Here is a 25,677-nt window from a genome sequence, read left to right on the forward strand (position 1 = left end):
TGCTGTCCAAAAACTTTATTACAGAACTTTTGTACCATGACTTAGTAACCAGGAAAAAAGAAAATCAGGAAACCTTACAAAAGGTACACTTCAAAATCTGAAACGCTTTTACAAAGGAGGAAGGACAAATAAGTGCTGAAAACAGAAGCAGGCAGGTTTCTCACCTGCTGGTAAGGTAACATCTTTATACAGACCACTTCCAGACTCTAACCTTGCTCTAGGCAAACCTACTTCTAGGATAACAAAGAACAGAAGTCCAGTGATACCTGCTGCTCTGGAAAGGACCTGCAGGTCCTGAAGGAAAGCATCTACGGCTGCAGGAACATCTGGTGGTGCAGTGACAGAGCCCAGGGGCTGCTGGAGGAAAAGCTGCGAGCAGGGCGTGCTGCAGCACTGCAGGGAAGCTGGCACGGCCTCCTGCTTCCAAGGACCTGTGACAGTGACACCCTTACTTTGTAACACACAACCACTGGGACACTTGATGTAGAACTGCACTGATGAGGAATTATCTACAGTTAAAATATCCGTTCAAAGCTGTCCCTTTCAGAAAGGAGCGGCCCTCGTGTTCCCCTGGATCAGCAAAGTGAGCCCAGTTCTCTGCAGCTCTGCTCTGCAGCTGCCTTTTGGCTGTGATCTTTGACTCGACCCCTGCCATGCGTGGCTTTCTTGCTGCTTCCAGCAAATGAGCCAGTATCTGGAGAGCATGGGTGCAGGACTGCAGATCGTTCCCAGGGGGCTGCTGCAGTGCTACATCTGCTGGGTTTGGTTCTTCAACAAAGCTGGGCAGGCAAAGCTACAAGCGATCAAACTTGTAAAAAGAAAAGGAAAAAAAAAAAAGTTTTTATATCTGCACACAGAGGCTGAAAGGCTTCCAGATAGCAAACAAGACTGACAATATAAAATTAAGGCTACTGTGAGGGGTTCTTGGTCCCTGCCTTGAAAATAACCGAATTTAGTAAATTTATCTTTGTTGAACACATTTTATTTTCTGAAGCAGTCAGCCAGCTGCTGTGAGCACACCTGCAGTGCTGCCTAAAAGGCAGCTGGTTTGATGGGGTCACTCAAAAACCTTCAGACCTCTTCAGACCTCTGAGCCCGTGTGGAGGAAACCTTGTCTCCACTTACTTGCCTTATTCAGTGCTGGGCCTGTTATCTGTGGGTCACAGCACGAGGGGAAGAACTGGCAGAAGCCTTCTGGAGCTCCCATCTTCCTGCACAGCCTCCTGCATCACAGCTGCTTCCCCAGGAGCTCAGAGGAGCGCTGCTAAAATGCTGCCTGCTAAAACCAAACCAGTTCTCAAAGTACTTAGAGGTGCAAAACTCATCTGGCCTCAACAATCCATCATACTCTGAATTCAGAAAATGCAGTTTATGCAGTAAGCCCTCCTGTGCCATCAAAGCTATTTACCACGTGGCCAGCAGTGCCTCACAGTAACACACTTTCTCTACCTGTTTCTGGATAAAGCACCGGCAGGTAAAACAGAGGTAAGTTTGCTTAAAGTGTGCAGCAGTCCTGTAGGAACACAGGAACAGGGCACCTGGGAGTCTGCTTTTCTCCCACATCTCATTTCTGCAATGAGCACAACTTTACTGTAGCACCGAGGCCTGATACTGCTCAGAAAGTGACTTGATGCTCTGGAGGCTCAGGAGACCCAGACGAGGAGTGCTGCCTGCTGTGCTGACTTACATCCCTGTGTTCCTGATTGTACTGATAAAAAACAAGTCATAAAATCACAGTTCTGCCCAAGCTTTCTTCCAAAATGCTGCCCTACAGGACTTACTAGCCATGATACACTTGTCCTCAAAGGAGAGAGACCCTTCCAGATCTCAGCTTCCTAAACATGTACTATACAGACAGAGATGTGGAAAAGTAGCAATCTGGGGGAATAACAAAGAAGATAATTTTGCTGCCTGTTTGCAGTCATCAAAACAGCAATACCTTTTTTTTTTTTCTTTTTTTTTCTTCATCTGAATCTCCTAATAAAAAAAAGAAACCACAACTTTTTGATGGTATCACAGAGCTGTTGCACAAAGACCCGCTTCTGTGCACTGTGATTATGGTTTTAAACTTGTTGCAGTGATGACAAATAAGAAAGAGTCACACAGACAATGAGGTAGCATAACTACAAGCTGCTATCTCTACAAGCTGTGAAAGCTGACCAAAGGCAGAGTACTTGAGTAGACAAAAGGGGAATTTCCCCTCTTTCTCCTTTCCTCCACCTCTAAATCTGGATGGGAAAAGGCAGTATATCACAAAGGAAAGTGACAAGCACTACGCCTAGCCCGCAAAGCAGAGCAGGTGGCTGGACAGGTCACTGCAAAGGGATTCCTAAACCAGACTCAAATATGCACAAACTCTTAAAAAAACCCCATTCGTATACAATCACAATGCAAAAGGAACACAAAGGGGCTTTTTCTGAATTCCACATACTCTGGCTGCCTTTTCCTCCTGCTCCACCCTTGCTCAGTCCATTTTTGCAACCTCTCAGAAGTCCAGTTCTATGTCCTCATTGCACAGAGCGAGCAGCTGGCTGCTATTGTTAGTCTATGAGATCCTGGAGCTCCTCATCAGTCAGCTCATTGACCTCCATAATCTTTTCCAAGTGCTCCATATACCGGGCATGGTCTTGCAGGAAGTGTGGTACCCTCATGTTCTCAATCACAGCCAACCCTTTCAGACGGTCCACGTCTTCATATGAGATCTGCAAGGAAGGACACGGGTTAGATCTGCATTATAGCCCTGCTTCTTCCCTGCTGAGGCTGTAAGTTACCCCTTGTAGGTGAGAAAAGGTTTCAGAGAGTGGAAGATGCAAAAAAAGTGTAATTTTAGCAAATGTCTGTAGACTTCCAGATTCTGCTTTTGATTAAATCAGTGAATAGATTGAGAGAAAACGGAATGACACCGACCTACAACAGCGACAGGAACAGAGAAGGCTGGAGCACATGCGAGTCCTGAGGTCTCAGTCAGTCTCAAAGTCTGATACAAGAATGGAGGGGACTCTGTGCCCAAGAGCAAAGAACTGGAAACACTGTGCAGGACAGGTGAGGAAGAAGTGGGGATTCCCACTAGCAAATGTGCCCACCATAAGCTACACTACAGTGCACCTCAAGTGACTAACTCCTGTTTTGGCAACCTTACACATCCCAAAATGTTGTGGGTTTTTGTTTGTTTTTCTCATTTGACAGCAGGGTGGAGATTAGTTGTACCTCTAGGCATCAAAGCCTTCTGGGTAGAGGAGTGACAATTTCAAGCTTTTTCCAGCTTCTAAGGGCCTGCTACTTTTTTGTAACGAAAGCATCTAATGTAACCAGCATCTAGTTTTGTAACCAGCATCTAATGATTCTGCAAGCTAGGACATCAAGCCTTGAGGTCACAATAGCTGCGAGTGATGGTCCAGAAGAAAATGAATGCTTTGACTGTTCAATAATTACACAGGCTGTCCTGCAAACACAGAACAGGTTTCCTCAGGCAGATTCCTCATGATGAAATGAATGTGGCTGTTGCTTTGTCTCTGAACTGCGTGTGCTGAAGCACCCTACAGACAGACACATATGTGCTGGCAGAAACACAAGCCTGGCTGTGCGTGCACACTGGCACATCCTATTTCCTCCCAGCAGGTTTGTGCCAGGTGGCTCAAACCTTTTGACTCCCACACTTCTTCTAAGGAGCTGAGCACTGTGCTGTCAGGGCTTGCTGGACAGCCTGCTTAGCGGGTGGTGGTCCCTGTTCAGGAATGGTTATAGCCAGCATATTGATCCACCAGCAGGTAAGGGATGTGGAAGGGTCCTCTGGAGAGATAAGAGAGCCTAATCCAGATTGCTAAACTTGACCCAGAGGAAAATAGAACTTGTTTCTCCTGAGAGTATACAGAGATACTTGAGCGAGGCCAGAGAAGGGCCACAACGGGGGTTGAAAAGCACTGAACATCTGACACAGACAGTGGAGTCTTCAGCAGCAGAGAAGTGAGAAGTTTCAGAGAATAAAGCTGCAGTCTTATTTGACACAGTGCAATTTTTTTTCAGAGGTTTCTAACTTGGTTCAGTTACTTACACAGTAACTGCTCACCAATATGATCTTTTTGCACAACAGGCAACACTGGACCAAACTGCACCAACACTGTGGACCAGAAGCCTCTATTGTAATGTGCCCTTTATCACCCAGGGATTGCCAAGCAGGCAAAAATGTTGGTGTAGCAGCTCTAAATGCAAGCATAGTAATGTAAACTTGAATCCTCCTTTATGTGAGTACGAACTCTATTTTATGAACTGTGGAAACTTAGCAGCTCAAGGAACTGGTTCAGGAACTGACAGTTTCTGCAGTCAGTATGGTTTTGTCTGTGGTTTTCAGGTAAAACAAGCAATGACAATGGAGAGAAAATGTTCTCTGAATGCAGAAACATCGTGTATTCTGGAAAAGGCAGACTCTAACTTAGGAAAAACAGTGAAAAAGAATCTGAGATGAAAAACATGCTGTTATCTTTTCCTTTGTGGAGGAAGGGGATGGCCTTAGCATCAATCTGTGAATTCAGTTTCCTACTGGGACCCCCATCTTATCTAGCAGCTGGCCTGCTTGCTCGAGGCAAGTCAGGCAACACCTTATAAAAGGAGGAAAGGACAGTCTGAGAAATATGACCGTCAAATCTTAATCTGATAGACAAGGAATGAAGAAAAACTGGTAGGAATTCTTAGGACTTTGTAATATTTTTAACCTGCACAGTGTGAACCCAGCGCTGCACGGAACAGAGGTGTCTGTCAAAGTAAAACAAAGCACGGCGACTCACAGATCCTTGCAGACAAGCTTATTCAAATGGTAAAACTGCATCCTGTGGTTAAAGATGAGTCCACTCACTTTGCCAAGTGCTGTCAGAAGGTGGAAATCGATGGACTCCCTGTATCTCAGGATTCGGAGGATGCCATCTAAGTACACCTGATCCTTATTGAAGCAGCCTGAAAAGAACCAAAATTCATTGCATTCTCTCAGGGTTTGTTGAAGGCATATTCTCAGAAACCGTGGTAAATAGAACTTTTTATCGCAGAGTTTGAAAACCTTTCCCAAAATAACTAGAATGCTAAACCCACTACCAAGAAAACAGAAGACAGTCTCCAAGAACATCTGCAGCAACAGTTTTGTAACAAACATGCAAGGAAATCAAACTGAGTTTGAACTTCTTCGGTTTTACATTTTACATTCCCTCTTTCAGCAACAAATCCTTTACTGAATCAAAGCAAACGTCTAGAAAAAGTGCATTTCCAGCCTTCTTTTCAAGAGCATAAATCCCGTGGCCTCATTTCAGAAAGTACAGATGCCCATTTCTCCCTTTCACAGTTTTAGTTTGCTGAAGGAGCTCTGTGCACAGTCTGAAACCTCCCTGAAGCACAAAAACACGCAGGATAAGTAGAGAACCCACCTGGCTGTGATGTGTCAGTCCAGCCCCTCTTGGCTCGTACACAGTAATCCCACCTGGTATTGGGGTCCTGGACAAATTTCCCCACGTCCTGGAACAGCTGGCTGAAGGACATCTGGCTGGCCTGATAGACGGTGTAGTAGAGCAGGGCAGCCCTCCAGAGGAAAGGGTCTTTGCGGAACAGGACGCTGTGGATGCTTGCCAGCCCTTCTTCTGTAGGGTTGATTGGTTTCAACCCATGTTTTCTACGTCCATTCCAGTTGCACCAAGGCTGGCTATTGTTGTTAAAGCCCCGGAAATAATGAGTTCCTGAAAAGAATGTGAGACTTACAATTAACATCTCATGATTTAAGAATGGGAAAATATTAAAGCTGAGGCTGGTTTCAGAACTCTGCACTAGTAGGACTAGTAGCAAGTGCCAAATTTAGCACAGTCTGCAACAGAGAATTTTGTCAGAAGTAGATAGACTGTGCAAATATTCACCTGCTGACCACAACATGAAACTCCTGAAAATGCCTACGGTACAAAAACATCAGCAGAACTTGAGATCCTAAATCCATGAAAAGGAATTTTCAAAAGTGCCTTGCATGCTGGTTGCCTCAAACATGGCCTAGGCTCGGTGCTGAACAGAAGGAGGGAGAATGAAATAAAGGAAATGCTCAGGGAGCAGAAAAATTGCCTCTTAAAACTGATTAAGGCCCCTACTGCTGCCTTGCAAGAGACTGCTGTTCCATTACAACATGAGAAATGATGCTCCAGGGCAATTACAGGTCTTATTCTTCAGCTGAAACTCAGACACTACCCAGACTTATCCAGTTTTGATGGAGTTAAGTAGAACAGATCATAGAAATTTTCCACGGGGCTTAGCCAGCCTTGTGTAATGCAAAATCAGTGCAATCCTGCTAGGTACTAAAGTATGCCCACACTTGCAAGCAGTGCATTGTATCAGAAGTAGATCTGTCAACTGAAATGGCTGGTTCTAAACTGGAACAATCACACTATTTTTGTTCCCATTTTTTAAAGCAAGACTGGCTCTAGGTTGGTCTCACAAACATCATGTCCCTGCCACGCGCACGCAACCAAATGGGTTGTCTTCCCTGCACTGCACTTTGCAGTGGTAAAACAAGTTTCTCCTTTCCTTTAGCACACCTATGGCACAGGACCTTTAGACAGGGATGTTGTTCCGTTCTTCTGTGCCTGGTCCAGTAGTGCAAGATAAGTAAGAATGCATGCAAGTACTCCCCTTTGTCTGAAGAACTGACGGTAGGCTCATACCAATTTCATGTCTCAGCATCCCTTCCAGCCAGTGCTCTCTCGCAGTGGAGATATTGATGGTGAGAGTGGGGCGGCCATTCACCACCGTCATTGAGGCTCGAGAAAGCAGGTCCTCCGTGAGATGGACCACAATCTGAAGATGAGAGAGGCCAGGTATCAAACAGCTCCCTTCTTGTTCCTGTTACTGCTCTCCTGTGGCCCTTTCAGTAGGTTTTTGGAGGGGCCCTCGCCCTTCACAGCCCTTCCTTGCTCCCTCTGAGAGACACTTCTGACAGCTGAGGTGTCCATCAGCCACACTCCTGAGAAAACCTCCAACCTGAGTTGGACTTTGCACAAGGATTAACTTTGCACAAGGATAAGGTACAGGACTGCAAAACTGAATGTGGTAACGCTGACCAGTTTGGGAGGGTAACCAAATGGACAGTAAACCAGAGAAACTTACGTTTTCAAACAGTTTCTCATTATCTTGGTATTACTGAGAGCTGAAAAATGTTAACAAAAAAGGACCCAGGAATTAAAAGCTACACAAGATTAACAGTGTTGACTTCCCTACACAATAAAACCCCATCACTCAGCTCCAAGTCCAACAGCAACCAGTCCAATAAAACTCTTATTTAAGATTCAGGAAAGCAAGGTAATGCTAAAGCATTTAAAGTACTGGTACCACTACACTTTATTAATGCTTCTTCATCTGAAGAGAGTATTTTCATGATACTTCACACAATACCAAGTAGATGTATTAACTGTACTTTTGGAGAAGGTTTCATAAGATGACATAGGATATTTGACGAGGGTTTAGGATTCTGCTTCCACACAGACAAATCAAAACAAATATGAGCACATCTGTGTGATGAGTTTAGCAGTTTCTCCAGAACTGTTATGTTTAGTAATCAAACCTTATTTTCCATCAAATATTTTTTTTTCCCATTTTTTTTACTATTTATCTCCCACTCCAGCTTTCTCTTGCTCATGGCCAATGACCTCACCTAAGCCTGGGGCTCTGTCAGCTGGTGATTTCAGTTTGGAATAATCCACTTTTCCTACATTCATTTTCATCTTACTCTTCCAAGCAATTCAACATTTAAAATCTCAAGGATAGGAAATAAGTTTGTTTGCACAGGACTTTAAAATGCTAAAAGTCAGGAAAAAAAACAGCACTTAAACCAGCAAATCTTCTTTCAGACATTTTTATTCACTTATGTCACTTTCATTTCTTCAAATTCTTAGAAAACAGTCTGGCTGTTGGGCTGCTGATTATTTTTCTTGGCCTCTTCTTAACCCTATTACCTTTGGTGTAAATAATCTGATACAGGAGAATGGCTGACAGAACTGACAAATAAATGGAAATGTGCTCCTCTACAAGAAGCTGTGAAAGGAGGGAAGGAAGGGTGTTGCTCTCGGGCAATCCCAAAGAGCTTTAATAATAAGCATACATGAAGCAGGAAGCAGGCTCCAAGAGATGGCTGAAGCATTCACAAGGACTCTGCATCATTTCAATTGTTCAAAAGTCAAACACAACCATGAGAAAAATATGATGTAAGGAATTCTCTTGTTATTAAGGAGCAAAGGCCTCCCACACAAACTGTCAGGTCCCTCCATGTGCAATGTGAAATGCCTATTAGATAAATAAATGCTCCTTTCCTGATCTGCTGCATGGCTTACCTCACCAAGACAGCCTTCCTTCACCATGTATTTCCTAACATGATTCCAGATGCGGCTTTTGCTCAGCAAGCTGCCACCGGTGGCCTGTTCAAACTTTTCATAGCTTCCGTATTTCTGCAGTGTCCGCTCCATAATGTTAATGGACTACAAAATACAAAAGCATGGCAAATATGAGCACAGTGAGACCCTGGTGTCAGGCTGGCACATCTGCTTTTTCTTTTCTTTCTCCGTCTCTTTTTCACCTTCCAACTTTTGACTCACTGGGAGTCTCTATGAAACTGCAGCCAATAAACCTAGTTTCAACATTCAGACACCGATGCCAAAGTACTGAAAAATGATTCTGACTCACTCATCTTCAATCTGTGTACATAAGCACAACACCGATGATTATCGCTTCAGTGAAATTTTCCCTTCAATCCTGGGAAAGCTGTATGACTGTCTTGCAAATCAGATACAGCAGGTCACAAGGACATCTGCAGGTTAAGTTGTCAGCACGTTTTTTAATGATTTTCCAAATAATTTTACCTATATGTACTATTACTATCATGTTATTTCAATTCTTGTTATTTTCTTCACTAGGAATCATAGAATCGTAGAATCACAAGGGTGGGAAAAGACGTCCAAGATCACCCAGTCCAACCATCCACCTACCACCAGTATTTCCCCACTGAATCACTTAGTACCACTAAACTTAGTATAATATCTAAACATTCCTTGAACACCTCCAGGGACAGTGACTGCACCACCTCCCTGGCAGCCCATTCCAGTGCCTGACCACTCTTTTGGAGAAGAAATTTTTCCTACTATCCGATCTTAACCTCCCCTGGAGCAACCTGAGGCCATTCCCTCTCATCCTGTCACTAGTTACACAGGAGAAGAGGCTGACCACCACCTTGCCACCTGACCACCACCTTCCTTTCAAGGAGTGTAGAGAGCAATAAGGTCTCACTGTGGGCAAGAAGCAGAGCACGATGCCTATAAAGTGATCAGAACTCTGCATGTTGAAGATGTCATTGCTGGGCTGTGGAATGCTCATTCCCAATGATCTACTTCCCAATATATTATTTCACATCCTTAGAAGAAAACGTAACTTAGAATACTCAGCCACAGGGAATTGCTTTTTTTTTCAGATAGGAGAACAGAAGCTCCCAGGAACATCAGAAAGAAAATACGACTGGTATTACTTTAAAGAATGCATGTGCTTGCTAGGAAAATGCCACTAAAATGATGGTGGAAATCTTACAGACTGAATCTCTTTTTACACTACACATTTATAGCCATGCAACAAACTGATAACAGGCTTGTCTCCAGCTGTGTAATTCTGGCGTTGTCAGACTGGCTTACCAGCTGCAGAAAGAGGATTCTCACAGCTACTAAGAATCTCATTCTAGTATTTTTCAAGTTGAAACTAAGCAACTCTGAGTAACTGTCACAAAAGCCATAGGTGCTACTTATGGCATGTTTTTGTAGTCACGTATCTCTTTGATGAAAGATGAATTACCAGAATGAATGCCAAAGTGTCTTACTTTCAACTGTGATGGAATTGTTTTCTTCAGAGTGTCTGGTATGATGCCATGTTTTGAGTCTAGGAAAAAAACAACGTTGATAGCACACTGATGTTTTTAGTTATTGCTGAACAGTATTGTAGAGAGCCAAAGTCATTCTATATTCTCAGCTCACACTAACAAAGGGCTGGGAGTGGACAGAATCAGGGCAGCTGACTTACACTAGCCAAAGGGACGTTCCATACCATATGACATCATGTGGAAGGAGTTCTCAAGGAGGTGGGAGTTCATCTCACTCTCTTTTGCTGCTCAAGAAGCTGGGCATCAATTGGGGGTGGTGAGCAATTGCTTCTGCATCACTTGTTATATACAGTCACATACATATATAGTCATAATTATTATCCTCTTCCTTTTCTGTATCTTAGTATCCTTCTGTATCTCAACCCATGAGTTCTGCTTTGTTTTTTTCAATTCTCTCCCCCATACCACTGGGAAGAAAGGGGAGTCAGCAAACGACTGCATGGTGCTGAGCCACCTGCTGGATCAAACCACAACACGAAGAAATACTGCACTTAATGCTCAGTATTTCTTTGCTTGTTTCTCATACTTAATATTACATTTGAAAGGCCTTCCGATCCGCTCTGATTTTTTTTTTCCAAGACTAAAGTTAGCAGCATGTTCCCCCCAGCAGGACTCCAGCACAGAAGGCTCACAATAAAACCACCCTGTGTTGTGAGATGAAGCCTGTCTCCTCCCCTGTGGCTTTAGCTCTCCAGCCACTGTGCTACCTCCAACCTCAGGCCTTGGCAGGATCTTGGAGCTGTCATGCTCTAGGCTCATCTGTGGTGGATTTGGGATGGCCATGGCCCAACACAGCACCCCAAGATGAAGTCCTGCCACAGGGAACTGTGTGCCTCCTCCAGGCCTCATGGCACCAGCCTCGCTCCCAGAACCCAGCCCATTTTGGCAGCTGGCCCCTGTGGCCTACATATCTGTATACTATGATGTAAATGGGACTTCCCAGTAACTTCTTTGTACACTAGGATGTATAAATGCAGGGGCATAACATAAATAAAGGCTCGAGAGATGTTTCTTTGTTAGTAAATCATTAATTTTCCTGTGAACAGTTAGGTCATGACATCACATATCATTTTAAAATGACTTCAGACAAACAGAGCAATGTCAGTATCTAATTTAAGTGTAAAAAAAAAGGAATACATGAATCCCTTACTAAAGGCATAATATTTCTGGAGACTAACAGCAACTGGAACATGGACTTCAACCCACATGGCAACCTGTCTCAAACAAGATGTCCAAAGCCTTTCACAACTATGTCAGCTTCATAGTAATAATAATAATACCCTGCTGTGTTCAGTAGGACTTTTATAAAAATGAGAGAGATGAAGATGCAAGATGTGATAGAGCTGCACCAGTCTGAGCTGTAGCACAGGCCTGAGTCGAAGCCCTCTCATGAGGCCAAAGCCAGGGAGTGCAGTTCCCCAGGCAGCTCAGATAGGTCTTTCTGCATTCAAATGTACTTTGTACAGTTGCATAGAATGGAAATTCCACTCAAAAGTTTTCAGTAATGTGATCTGAAATTCTGTAAATCCTGTGGGTAGGACTGTTTGGCTTCATATTCTCTGAAAGTTGTTTAGTGCAGAAACTTATGCAGGGATGGATGTCATTCTCCAAAGAGGCCGGGATTTGGTCATTTCCATTTTAAGGAATCTTAAGGCATCTTTTAGTATCCATCATTCAGGCTATCTTCCTCTACCAGTAAATCCAATAAGGCCAGGGCATCGGCTCTACTGCTGGAATGAGTCCATCCACTGAGCTTAGCTGTCAGAAGGTCACAGGCAAGCAATTTCAGGCAACACCTGGCCTTGACTGACAGGTCCTACAGTCCTTGTGCTACCAACAAAAGGGAACGAGGCCACTGCATTTTATACGTGGAGTGTTCAGCCATAAGAACATGAGTCACATCTTGTTGTTTGCCCTCTGGGCCAGAAAACAAGATGAGGATTGTTTTATTTATTAGTATGTCTGAAGCCTTGCAGTTTCCCTGACCACACTAGCTGCAGCCTGCTCAATCAACGGGCAACATGGAAAGAGAAACATGTGAGAGTAACAGCTAAATTCTAGTTGGTTTTGAACAGTGCCCTGTTAAGAAGTCATGGAGAAAGTCAACAAAAGACTTGGAAATCAGCTCCTGTTCTCTACTTACAGGACCGACTTCCATCCAAACTAAAACTTGGACAAGAGAGCTTGTTGTGTTCCTTCTTTTCTTCTAGAATAAGTCTTTTCAACAGATTTTTTTATTGCAGAGAAGCAGGAACACTGGCACCACTGCCAGTGCTGGAGTATGGGAGAAGAATTTTGGTGCTTTGATCACACCAAAACCTCTGAAGAGAAAGGCTGCCGCAGGAGCCTCATCACACATCCTCCCTACATTTAATTCCAATCTCCTACCATAGGAAGGGACATCTTCTAGTAGACCAGGTTGCCCAAGGCCCCAGCCAACCTTGCCTTGAACATTTCTAGGGGCGAGGCATCCATATTTTCTTTGGGCAGCCTGTTGAGTGCCTCACCATAGCCAACAGCCAATAATTTCTACCTTGTGTCTAATCTAAATCTACACTTGCATTTTAAGAGCATTATCCCTTGCTCTATCTGTATACTCCCTGATAAAGAGTCCCTCTGCAGGTTTTCTGTAGGCCCCTTTAGGAACTAGAAGGCTGCTAATAAGGTGCCACTGAAGCCTTCTCCTCTCCTAGCTGAACAACCCAGCTCCCTCAGCCAGTCTTCACCCGAGAGGTTCTCTAGCTCGCCAGTCATCCTCTTGGCCTTCTCTGGACCCATCCAACATTCCATTTCTGTCCTGTGCTGTGGGCCCCAGACCTGGCTGACATACTCGGTGGGGCCACACGAGGGCAGAACGGAGAGGGACAATCACAACCTTGTCCCTGTGATACAGCCCAGTTTCCATACCTCTTGAAAAGAGGACAGCTCGGGAGTCCTGATGGGTACTGGAGAACTGATGGACAACAGCAGGTTTGAGGAAGCAGAGGACTGACAAACACTGTTTCTTCTCAACATGAGAACACATTTAAAAAAGAATATTTGAGGAGGGTGTGTAGACTTTAGTAATCAGTTCTTTTTCACTACTGTTTGTAAAGATCAATTACTACTACAAGGTGCAGCTTTTTGTATGTTGGTTTAGACATGAGTTGGCGTGCAATGAACTTTCTAAAACCACCTAATCATAACAAATAGCAAGAAAAACATTGAACATGCATGAGACCTTCTGCTTGGCTCTCCATAAAAGAGACTGCAGTGCTGAACCCTAGGCACACCAAGAGAGGTGGCAGGAGTTTGGGAGTCAGGAGACCACATCTTTGCTTTGCTCCATGCCTTCACGTTGCCCTCCTGAGTTCTCCCCAAACTCAGCTCTGTCCTCTTCCACTTCAATCACAGCTAAGCGTTGCAGCTTCCAAAGGAAGGGTAGGATGCATGAAGAAGAGTGCCTCCTCTTACACCTACCATGTGGAATAACCCCTATGCTGACAGTTCAGACACATGCAAAGAGATGTTGTGAGTGTGAAGTCACATTCATTGAGAAAGTCATGAAGCTTAAGCCTCCTCTTTGCTGAACGTGTATTCTCTTCAAAACTACTTAAAGGGTGCTCACCACTATCACCTTCTCCCATGACTGTGTTTCAAGCAAAACAAATCCTGAAGCACTGAAAGAACAGAGAGAGCTGTCACACAAGCACTTCTGCCAGAACACAAATCTCTGGGAGGTGGCAGATAGGACTTGTCCCAGTGATGCTGCCGATTTGGACACTTGCCACAATCACTTCAAGTGAGATGGAAAAGGTTTGGGACTTTTTAGCATCCCAGGCACTGAGTACAACACAGAACCCCTCATGCGGGTTTCTACTCCTGTCTCTGAGATGACTCAAAGTCAAGTGTTGCAAGAACTTGCTGGGAAAATACAGAACAGGATGCCAGCTCTTGGTCCTTCCAGCACACAACAGTGAGCTTATTTTCTGGCCTTTGGGCCTAGTAAGGAAAAGCAAGTTACTTCCACTGTTCACAGAGACAAATTCTCAAGCAATATGGAAAGGACCAGAACAAAAGAACTATTTGACTGTCCTGGGTCACTGGTTAGGAGAAATAAGCCCTGTTCTTTTCACTACTATCTAAAGTGTCTCACTGAACCACTTTCATCACTGTTAAAAGAAACATAATTTACAAGACAAGAACCCCCTGCACAACAGATTCTGCTGATGATCATGGAAGTAATGAAACAGAACTAATGAGAGCAAAGCAAAATTCTGTGTAATTATCAGGTTTAGGTTTTGATAGTGTTGGCTTCTTGAAATTATTTATAGCCAAGGAGTATTCTGAATCCCAAATCATCCATGTGTAGCAGTATAACTTAGTCACTCAGAAACTATCGTAGTTGTATGTACTGATAAGACACACTCATGAATAGTTTGAGGCAACCAACTTAGAAAATGGGCTCAGTGACCCAGGGGCCAGCTTCCCACATTCAGCTGCCAGGCTGAGCTGAGATCTGTGGGACAGATCTCCACTGCTTACTGCCCTGCACAGCTTGTCTGTGTGTGAAGCAAGGGGAAAAACCTCCCAGATGCATGCTTGGGGAACAGTGGGCTGTATCACATTGAACATATTGGTCTTATTAACAGCCATAAAGTGGGCTTTTTTTTTTTTTTTTCTTTAAACTAATTTGGATCTGGCAGAAATATTCCTAATGAAATACTCATCATTTCTTTTTTTAAATGACACTGTGTCCTGAAACAAATTTCTGCCCCTACAGCAATATCACCAGGAGCCCTCTTCCACCCTAAAAACTGTGCTACTTAGGTGACACCATCAGCCTCATGTTGTGTGTTGTATGGGAACTGCTGAGCCATAGCCTGAGCCACTGATTGCTCACCTGAGGCAAGCACTGAGTCAGCCATGGGAGCACAGGTGAAGGCGATTGAGCTGTGTGATGAAGGGTGGAGCCTGGCTGCACCTCTCCTAGACCCCATTTAAGGGCTGACTGCCACTGGGGAAGGATCTCTTGCTGGAGATTGCTCTTGTGGAGTTAACTGTGAGCCTAGAATGCTGGTGAGCATTTTCATTTATTTTTTTGATTATCTTTCCATTGTTATAATCTTACTAAGACTAACCTCTGTATGCTTATTAATCGTACTAAGTTTAACCTCTGTATACTTATTGATCATACACATGTTAATGATATACTTTAACTACAAATCTTATGAGTGTATTTAGTTAGGAGCAGAGAATAACATGATTCAGTTAAGTGCTCCTTAGGGCCAGTGATGCATTCTTGGGAGTTCAACACACCTCATCTGTGACCTGACCTGTACACTGCAAGGGGTTACCATGCTGAAAGTCTTGTCACTTGCTTTCCAGCTCCACTTAACAACTAATGTGTATGTGTGTAATGAAAACAGAGCATGGCAGAATTATTTATTAACTCAAAACTGCTGTTTTCTTATTCCTAAAAGGGAAAAGGCTGTTTCCCTTTCACAGGAGGGATTACTCACTCAACAAAATGATGACTTATTTAAAAGGCAGCTTTCCTGCCTTTTTGTACAGCTCAAGAAATAGAAGTGTTCCCAGGCAGATTACTTGAAGTTGCATCTTCTCTGCTGATTTTGGTTCATGTTAAGTCATGTGCCCTGCAAGTGGTCTGGGGGGATAATTATTTCTGGCTAAGTGTTGCCACCTATGGCATGTGTGCAAAAACACATGGCTTAAGTGTTGATTTCTAAAAAAACAATGAGGGACAAGTGGTTTGAGCAAGGAGAGCAAGTAAGAAATTTCATAGCACTGCTATAGCATGAAGCTGCTACACTGATCTTGAAGCACATTACAGGTGTCAATCAAAGTGAAAAGCCACAAGCCTGGATACTGCTTTTTATTTCTCAAGTTCTTTTCCCTAGGAGCACACTTTGTGTGACTCAAGAAAGATCTGCATTGTGAAGAAAAGCTGATGTAAAAGGAAGTGAGAAACAAAGCAGAGTTTGGAAAGAGATGTTAGAATGACTATTTTCAAGTGTATTAATCAAAAAATGTTTACTGCACGACTATGCAAAATCAACTATTAAAAGAGATGGGCTATGCCTGATGTTGAAAGTTTTCTTTGATTCAACTAAAGGCGTGAGGACAGATGTGGCTGCTCACAGGCCTGTGTATCCCCACTGCAGAACTGCTAATGGCTTGCAAGTCCTTGCTGTTCTTTGTCTTCCTTTAATTTAATAGAGCAAGCAGTGTGATTCATTTTCCAGAAATGTTTCTGCAGTGCTACATGAACCTGGTCCACAGTTCTGTACGAAAGCAGAAAGGAGGACAGGAAAATATGGCCTGTCTTCATGTCCTGCAGGCGATACACAGTTGTGGGTGAAAATAACTTTGAAATCCTTGGAGATCCTCTAAAATTCTGAAAATGTCAGGTTTTGATCTCATTTAACTGAAGTCCCAGCCCCTCTGCTAGGGAACTGGTGGAAATTTTGATTCATGCCATTTTTCTGGACGGTAAACTTGCAGGAAATGAAATTCCTGTGTGTGGGATGAGGATTTGTAAAGCCAGCTGTAAACGAAAGCAGTGCCACCTGCTGGGCTTGGAACTGTGCTAAAGCTGGGTTGTTGTTTTGTTTTGTTTTTTTTTTTAGGTATTAATATGAAGTGCAGGATTTTCCTCAGTATTTTTAGGAGCTGAAACTTCCAAGAAACGCTTTTCTTTCTAAAAACTCTGCAACAAAATAGTTTCAAAAAATGGAGGAATAATTCATTATATAAAAGGAGGAATTTTCATAATGGTGTGGTTTGGCAGATCAGTGTTGATTTGCTGGAATGGTTGATGTTGTTACCTTTGTTAGCCACAGCACAGCAAAATGGGAGCTCAGTTCTAAGTACAGAACAGCTCTTCTCCTATAGAGAAAATAATTTCTTAATAAAACCCTGACAGAGTTTTTTTTTTTTTTAAACATAATAATACAGACTCTGTCTTTCAATATGGTGACCAAACAAATGGCTAACACCACCAGTGTACTTTCTTGGATTTGAAAATAAATGTCAGATCTTTCAAAAGTAAAGGTCAATTACTAGGACTCGATGTAATTTAATTCAGGATTCATTTGTCATCAAGAATTTGGGTTTTTTGAACCCAAATATTCATATTGCATATGAATGAAACCCATCCAGTGGGAAGACTTCTTCCCAAGCACTGCATTCCTTGTAACACAAAGCCCTGTTTAGAAAAGCTTGTCAAACATGATAGTTTAGGAAGATTTTCTCAAAAAAAAAAAACAGGGAGCAAAGAAGTGGAGAAGGGCTCTTTCTTGCATAGATAAGCAATGTGTTTTTTATATGTAAGCTGAAGGTTAAGGGAAGAAATCTCTTTAGATTTTGTTGTGGCTGCATATTATGGGGGAAAAACATGGGTTTCTTTTAACTACCTCTGGACTGGGATTTCAGTCAGGATCAAGGACATAGCAGTGATCTGCTGCATGATTTAGCTTAATGTAATGCAAATACCCTTTCAAAAGCAATTAAAACAAGGAAAATCAACATATTAAATATAGTCAATAACCGTGACATCAAATAACTGCCATCTCCTCCCAGTCTTTGTGTCACCCAAGAGAACTGGCAGCGTTTCTGCACTGCTTTTTTCCCCTGTTTATTAAAGCCTCCTTATGCTTTGTATTATTTCTGTCCTACACTCTGCTTCATTGACTAAAAAGTTCTTTTGCCTTAACTGGATTTACATGGAACATAATTTATGAGAAATGTCTTCTGCCTATTGAATCTTTTAACTATTAGGCAGGCTTTCATCTTCCAGTCAAAAAGACAGCTGTATTATGTTATGCCCTCAACACTGATGCACTTTTCAAACAACACAGGAGAAAGGCAAAGAGGAGCAACTTTCACCTGCCACAAAGGCAAATACCACCTTTATAAATGTGGAAGGAATAAATAGGAGAAAAGGAGAAAAAATGTAACCATACCTGCTTAAGAAATCTGTCAGATGCTTGGCTATGCTTAGCTAATATGTTTGGCAAAGCAGGGTTTTCATATTCAAACTGAGGATTGTATGTGAAATCTGACTTAAAGAACTTCATTTTCTCTTTCTCCACGTTGGAAGGCTTGATTGCAGTTAGCAAACATTGCTTTCGGCTGGAATCATCTCCCTCTTTCCCATGGCTTTTTGATGATGGGGACTGCTTTGGCTTTGTCTGATTACAGTGCCTCTTAGCTCTGCTTCTGGGTCGAGGTGGCAGTCCTATGCCATTCCCTGCAGCTGAGATGCTGTTTGCAAGCTTCACGCCATTAGAGATGGGGCTGGAGATGAGGACAGAGGGCTGCTGGTCTGAGCAGCACCACCCACTGCTGAGCAAGGGCAGTGGGACCTTGATTTTGCAGTGCTCGTTGCTTCGCAAGGTGCTGGAGCACTTTGTGGCTTTCCTGTGTTTCTTGTGGTGAGCAGGTGACTGCTTCTGAGCATGGTGCTTCTTCTCTTCCTTGCTCTGCAGAAGGACGTTGTAGCTGCTGGTTCCCGTTGTAAAAATGTCCTTAAGGACCCCAGGAGATGGATGCTGGAGGCTCTTCTCATTATTGACATTCAGTTTATGTTCTTCTGGACTCAGGATTGATTTCTTAGACAGTTCTTGCTTAGGCCAGTGAAGTTTTTCTGCATTCATGGGGGGGGGGGGGGCCAAGAAAGAAGCTGAAAGCAAATTTGATGGTTTCACATCTTAAAAGATTCAACAACATAAATGAAATGCACAGCTTCACTATGGTCACATCATGTTCAACTTAACTTCTAGACAAATGGAAGAAGTTTGAGTGAGTGCCTGGCCTTTAAACACTTCCGTATGGATTTGTGATATCAAGTCAAACAGGTGATTTGTGCTTAACTCTCCATGTACAAACACACATCTTGTCTGAGAGTGACCTGCCTGTGCTGAACCACTGACTTGTTTAAAATGAGATTCTGTGTGTGGCTTTATGAATGTGCACTCTCAAACTTCTAAGCTTTTGCATGGATAAGCAACTTAGCAAATAAGAAACAGTAAAGGAATAAATGGGTGCTGTTCACAGTGATGTTCCACTGGGATTGGTGCAGTGATAGAAGCTGCCTGGTGTGGTCTCATCTGCTAAATCTGATTGACAGAACTTCCTCTCAGAAAGGATAAGAACACTACAGTGGGCCAGCTGCAGAGGGCAGCTTGCTATACCATGCAAACAGCACTGTAAATTTTAAAGGCCTCAGTGCTTGACATATGTGAAGTGCTCTCTGTATTACGAAGGAGTATTGAAAAGTGAAAGAAGTGTTCAGCTAGTTCCTAGTAGAGTTGTCCTACAACAATAGCCAGCATTAAGGAGAAGCAGCATTGCAAACCAGTACAGAAGGAGCAAATATGGTTCCTTTAGCAAGGGAGCTCTCTCCTCCTGCTCTCACCCTTGCCAGGGGCTACATGGGAGGGAGGTCCCTGCAGCATGCAAAAGGCACTGAGCATTAAGACTGCATTTAACATTCCTGCTGGCTCATTAGATGTGACCTCTTCACTAGTTCCAGCCTTCCCTCAGCAGAGAGTTCCTCCTGGAGCACTGGGTGAGCCCAAAGTCAATGCACAAATATTTCCTGCCACAAAAAAAATGCTGCTTACTTCTGCATCTAAAGTAAGAGGATTCACAGAATAGGAGATATGGTCAGAGCCTGATTAAAGGCTCCCAAGAAGGGATTTGAGCTCCAGTCCATAGTTAAACATAGCAGAGCTGTAATTACTTTATGTACAGTAATTATACTCTGAATGGAATATTAGCAAGAGATCATTAAATGCCTCCCAGGAAAATAAATCAATAGTAGTTTAATTCCAGCTTTATTTTCACAGGAAAATTAGGTTTTCCTCTCAACATAAGCTCCGTGGCAAAGTATTTCACACTTCTGAAGCTGCCAGTGCAATGTTAACTTCCACCCCTCAGTTCTGCTGTCTGAAGACACTCTGAAAAGCAAGAAGACAGAGGTCCAGTTTGTGTGAAGAGATGATGAGGAACACCAGCCTAAGACCTTACTCTAGCAGAAGACAGAGGTAGAAATGTTAAGATGCTTCTCTTCTGCTAAAGCAAGTATTTGTAACTGCTTCTTTGGCAGTAGGCTTGAGAATTCGGTTCCAAAGCTTGGTGCAGGAATGAGTGCCTTGGTCAGATGCTATGGGATCACTGCCATTGCTGTTGTGACAGCCAGCCCACCTGGCTCACCTCGCTGTTCTGTAGGCTGGGGAGGAACCATCTCAAGGAGAGTTAGCAGCCATACAGCCAGGAGGCTGTGTGATGAGCTCCCATCTGCAAACAGCTGCCAGGTAGCAAGAGGTGCTTTTGGACAACACCATGTTTGCACTTGAGTATTTCTTGGCAAGTGTTGGAGATTGATTTTTGGGGCTATGCTAAGTATAACAGGATGAGAATCCTTGAGAAGGATACACGAAAGGCAAGGAGTTAACATTTCTGTGTCCAGAACATATGATTTTGCTTACTGAGGAAAATCTGTAGGTGGGAATTCAAGGCCTACATCTCAAACAGCACAGATGGATGATGTGATATCAAGGGCAGTAGTGCTTCTCCTTCCCTCTGGATCCATTCTCAGAAGTTACAAAAAGCAGAGCAGTGAGCCTTACATTGCCACTATCTTATATATTTGTATGAATTTACATTTTAAAATGATTAAAATGCATATAAGCTATATATACTGTATATATCACATAAACTACATTATACCTAACTTTTATATTTCACATATTCTATATATGCTTTATATAAATCCTACATAAATGTTATACACACCTTACAGTATTTTATCAAAATCTGATATAAATTTGAATATATATACATCTAATATGTCTCATATGCATTTCCTATGCTCTTTATATAATTTTTCTTTATTTCTGATATGCATACCATATACATCTTATATTAATTTGATATAAGCAATATAAATACCAGGAAAGCTGGCCACTCCTCAGGAAGGAAGTCTTAGAAGAGCAGGCTGTCTGCCTGTGCTGTAAGATGAGCCAGAAGGGAACAACATCAGCATGGGTGAATAGGGAACTTTTTCTGAGGCTCCGGGAGAAAAAGAGAGTCTGCCTCTGGTGGAAGAAGGGATGGGCAACTCGGGGAGAATACAGAGAAGCTGCTGGGATATACAGGGAGAAAATCAGAAAGGCAAAAGCCCTGAACTCAACTCAACGTGGCCACTAAAATATAAAGGTAACAGAAAACTGTTCAATAAATACATTATCAGGAAGAGGAGGGTTATGGAGAATCTCTGTTCTCTACTGGACGTGGTGGGGAATGAGACCACTGAGGATAAGGAAAAGACTGAGGTTCTTAATGCCTTCTTTACACCTGTTTTTAAAAGTCAGATCAATTATTCTGGGGGTATTCCACCTCCTGGAAGTCTGGAATGGGGAGCAGAATTAACCCTCCACGATTCAGGTGGGAACAGTCAGAGGCCTGCTACTCCACCTGGTCTGTCATAAGCCTGTGGGGCTGGATGGGAACCCCCCTGAGGGTGCTGGTAGTGTGATTACCAAGATGTCTTCCACCATCTATTAGTGTTCATGGTCAGTGGGAGAGGTTCCAGAGGACTGGAAGCTTGTTAATGTGAGTCCCATCAACAAGGAGGGTTGTAAGGAGGATCCAGGGAACTACAGTCCTGTCAGCCTGACCTTGGTGCCAGGGAAGGTTGTGGAACAGATCATTGAGTGAGATCACACAGTGTGTGTGGAACAACCTGGATCAGGCCCAACCAGCATGGGTTTGTGAAAGGCAGGTCCTGCTTGGCCAACCGCATCTTCTATGATCAAGTGACCTGCCTGGTGGATGAGGGAAAAGATCCTTACGTAGTCTATCTGGACTTCAGCAAAGATTTTGACACTGTGTCCCTCAGTATTCTCCTGAAGTAGCAGGCAGCCCATGGTTTGGACAAGTACGCTGTTTGCTGGGCAAAAAACTGGCTGGATAGCCTGGCCTGGAGAGCTGGTGAATGGAGTTAAATCCAGCTGGTCATTCGTCATGAATGGTGTCCCCCAAAGGTCAGTACTGGGGTCTTGTTCAATATCTTTATTAATGACCTGGATGTGGGTATTAAGTACACCTGCAGTAAGTTTGCAGATGACATCAAGTTGGCAGGAAGTGTTGGTCTTCCTGGGGGTAGGAAGGCCCATAGAGAGATCTGCACAGGCTGAATCACTGGGCTGGAGCCAATGGGATGAAGTTCAACAAGGCCAAGTACCGAGTCCTGCACTTTGGCCACGACAACCCCAGGCAGTGCTACAGGCTTAGGGCAGAGTGGCTGGAAGACTGTAAACTGACCTGAATGTGTTGGTCAATGCTCATCTGAACGTGAGCCAAGTGTTCCCAGGTGATCAGGAAGGCCAATAGCATCCTGGCTTGTATTAGAAACAGTGTTGCCAGCAGAAGCAGGGAAGCCATCATGCCTCTGTACTCAACCCTGATGAGGCTGTACCTTGAAAACTATGTCGGGTTTTGGGCCCCTCACTACAAGACATTGAGGCCCTGGAGTGTGTCAAGAGAAGGGCAGTGAAGCTGTGAGGAGTCTGGAGCACAAATCTTATGAGGAGCAGCTGAGGGAGTTGGGATTGTTGGTCTGGAGGAGGCTCAGGGGAGACCTCATTGCACTCTACAACTTCCTGAAGAGAGGCTGTGGTGGGGTGGGGGTCAGCCTCTACTCTGAAATAACCAGTGACAGGATGAGAGGGAATGGCCATAAGTTGCACCAGGGGAGGTTCAGGTTGGATACTGGGAAAAACTTATTCACTGAAAGAATGATCAGGTGCTGGAATGGACTGGGAGGTGGTACAGTCAGCATCCCTGGAGGTGTACAAGAAAAGTTTAGATGTAGTACTAAGGGACGTGGCTTGGTGGGTAGGGGGACAGTTGGACTGCATGATCTTGGAGGTCTTTTCCCACCTTTGTGATTCAATGATGTATATATAAATTTTCTTTACTTCTTATATACATCTTATGTTAATTTTATTTAAACTTTATATACATTCTGCATAAATTTCATTTGCATCTTATATAGGTTGTATACAAACTTTAAGTTCTAAATATATAAATTTGATGTAAATTTTGTTTATCTAATATGTATATGTACATATAACTTTTATAAACATCTAATATCTAAAACACGACTAATATAAAGTTGATATAAATTTTAAATACATTTGATTTAAATTGTATATACTTCTGTAATACGTATGCAAATTTTAAATAAATTTTATATAGATTATATAAAGCTGCTCTGAGGTGTATAAATTCTCATGTCCTTTTTTATATTTCCATCTACACAGCAGAAAACAAATAGCACATGCCCAAATTTCCCAGCTACCTTTGAGAACTCACTAAAATACCTAATGTTTGCACATAGATTCTCTCCACTGATCTAGCTGGCAGGCTCAGAAGTCATAAAGCCCCAAATCCATCAACTGTGAGAAACAAGTAACAAAATCAGCACGGTCTCTCCTGGAAAGACCTTCTCAGCACGTTTACTTTCACCTATTTATATCTTGTTCCTCTCCACAAGAGCTGCAAAAACATGAATTCTGGACATACTGGTGAATTATAAACTCAACAACCAGCTGGATTTGGGAGGATACAGCAGTAATGTAGAAAGAAGGAGGAAGGCACAGATGAGTTGGCATTAGTAGGGTACCAAGAGATGGAAAATCCTCCTCCTCAGTAGAAACATCATCTTTGTCAAGTCAGGACACTGCTCTGAATCTTTTTTGATCAGCTGAGTTTGGTTTTTGCTGCCCTGTGAGGTGGGTTACCAGGGCCAGTTCCACCGTGTCTGGGACAAGGATGTGCTTTTCCATCCTGCCCACAAGAGCAGAACCAGGTCCTGCCCCATCCCAAAACCCATCGTTTACAAGATACCTGCTGGAGCTTTCAATATTGGGCTAGGTCTGTACTGCAGGCACAAATATACAAACCACACAATATACTACAGCCATGATTTTGCTGTCACTATGTGATTTTTTGTTGTTTACTCCTGCATACCTTCATTCCTGAATGTGCAGCTATTCCAGCAACATGATGGTACTGGAGAAGGGATGTACTCCAAACCTGCCAACAGCACGTATGTGGGTGCCACACATTTCATAATTCTGCACGAAGGAAATACTTTACTTGCTTAAGTTGCATACTTCTTATCCACTCACTAGCTTTGGATCTTGTGGCATTGCACATTCTGCCTAATCTTGTCAGAGGCTGTTAGAAGAAATGTTTTATTTTATAATGTTCAGAAACTAGGTTATACTGATGGTTTCCTTTTGAAGTAGCGAGCTAATACTTTACTGTGTTCATAGCATGTGTAGTAAGAACTGCATGAAAGATTTTTTCCCTCAGATTTTGGACAGTATTGCAGAAAAAAAATCTTCTTTACCTAGGCTACTAAGTCTCTACTACCCAACAAGTTCTAATACACTTGTTCCATAGGTGGCACAAGGTGAATGATGGCAGATATCTGTGGGCATGGATCAATCTCTGCTCAGCTAGATGTGCTCTATAAAGCACAGTGAGCTCCTGTGGTTTTTGAGCAGCTGCCACTGGGGTTATATATGCATAAAGGACAAATCCTATCCAAACTCCAAGTGTGCTTCTTACAGAGCTTAGCAAAGATGTTATTGGAGAGGTTCCCTTATCCTAGGAATGTAACCATCCCAGTCGCTGCTTTTGTTCTTCACTTCTGCGCTACCATTTTAGAATATATTTGAGTTTATCTGTTCAAAATGAGGAAATGCTTCCAATACCTGGGCTTGGATTTTCAGGTTTATAAACAAGCAAATAATTTGTGATTTGTCTGTAAGCAAACAGTGAAGTCCAAAAGATGAGAATATAAGATTGTAACAAGTAACACTCCTCCTTTGGTACACCTTACGAATGTACAGTAACATTACAAAGACCTTTATTTCAGGTATTCAGGGAACGTGAACGGATTAAAAAGCTACATGAAGTTAATCAGATCCAACGATTTAGGGTTGAGGAGGGCTGTCAAAAGAATATTCTGCAACAAGCAGGCACCCGAATGAAGCAGACCCGTGGCTGTCGGTGGTGACTGTAATGGGTTCTCTGTGACAGGTCGAATTTAACCGAGAAAAAGAGCCGCGGGAAAAATATCACCTCACATCGCCCACCCTGCGTGTTTCCCGCGGCAGGAGCGGGGAAAGCGGCGCCGCCTCGCCTCAGCTCCAGCCCTAGCCCTAGGGCAGCACCCCCGGCAGCGGTACTCACCGGTGACACGGATGGATTCCAGCATGGCGCTCCGCCGTCCCGAGGCCCGCCCGGCCGCCCCTGGGCCAGCCGGCAGCAGCCGCCCCGGCGGAGCGCCCGCCCTCAGCTGCCGACTACAAGTCCCAGCGTGCCGCGCGCCGCTACAGCCCCGCGTGCCCCGCGCGGGAGTGCCGAGGTGCACGCTGGGAGTTGTAGTACGAGAGGTCACCCCCCAAACAGAATACTTGTAGCTTCTCCCCGTGGCGTCAGCCCGTAAGGCTGGGAAACCCACAGTGCGCTGATGCTGCTGAGAAGCCCTGTTTCTGTCCCATCCGGGATCCCCCTTTTTTTTTCCACCCTGCCAGACTCAGCTTCTAGGCACTCTTCACGTGCACACACAGCCGTCTGCCTGAAGGGTGGTCCAGCCACGCAGACTGCTTATCTGATAGTTCTGGCTTCTTTTTACAAAGAAAACTAAGGAACAGAGATATGAAGGC

At 43.5% G+C, this 25,677-nt stretch overlaps 1 protein-coding gene across 2 annotated transcripts; it reads right to left on the bottom strand.

Annotated features, from left to right (window-relative positions):
- KIAA0895 (KIAA0895 ortholog) lies at positions 1 to 25,274 on the bottom strand. 2 transcript variants are annotated; one of them, XM_042817441.1, is made up of 7 exons: positions 25,202 to 25,269; positions 17,893 to 18,575; positions 8,343 to 8,486; positions 6,681 to 6,813; positions 5,409 to 5,714; positions 4,850 to 4,947; positions 1 to 2,702 (listed from the first exon to the last, which is right to left on the bottom strand). In XM_042817441.1, exons 1-7 carry the CDS (start codon positions 25,224 to 25,226, stop codon positions 2,541 to 2,543), a joined length of 1,551 nt encoding a protein of 516 aa, XP_042673375.1. In that variant the 5' UTR covers positions 25,227 to 25,269; the 3' UTR covers positions 1 to 2,540. The 2 variants fall into 2 exon arrangements, with proteins under 2 accessions (XP_042673375.1, XP_042673377.1); XM_042817443.1 differs by lacking the exon at positions 17,893 to 18,575 and having other exon boundaries at positions 25,202 to 25,274.
- Positions 25,275 to 25,677: the final 403 nt, after the last annotated feature.

This window comes from Centrocercus urophasianus, unplaced genomic scaffold (assembly GCF_019232065.1).
Source record: "Centrocercus urophasianus isolate 14NV4802_14NV808 unplaced genomic scaffold, USGS_Curo_1.0 seq_16, whole genome shotgun sequence".
NCBI lineage: Eukaryota > Metazoa > Chordata > Aves > Galliformes > Phasianidae > Centrocercus > Centrocercus urophasianus.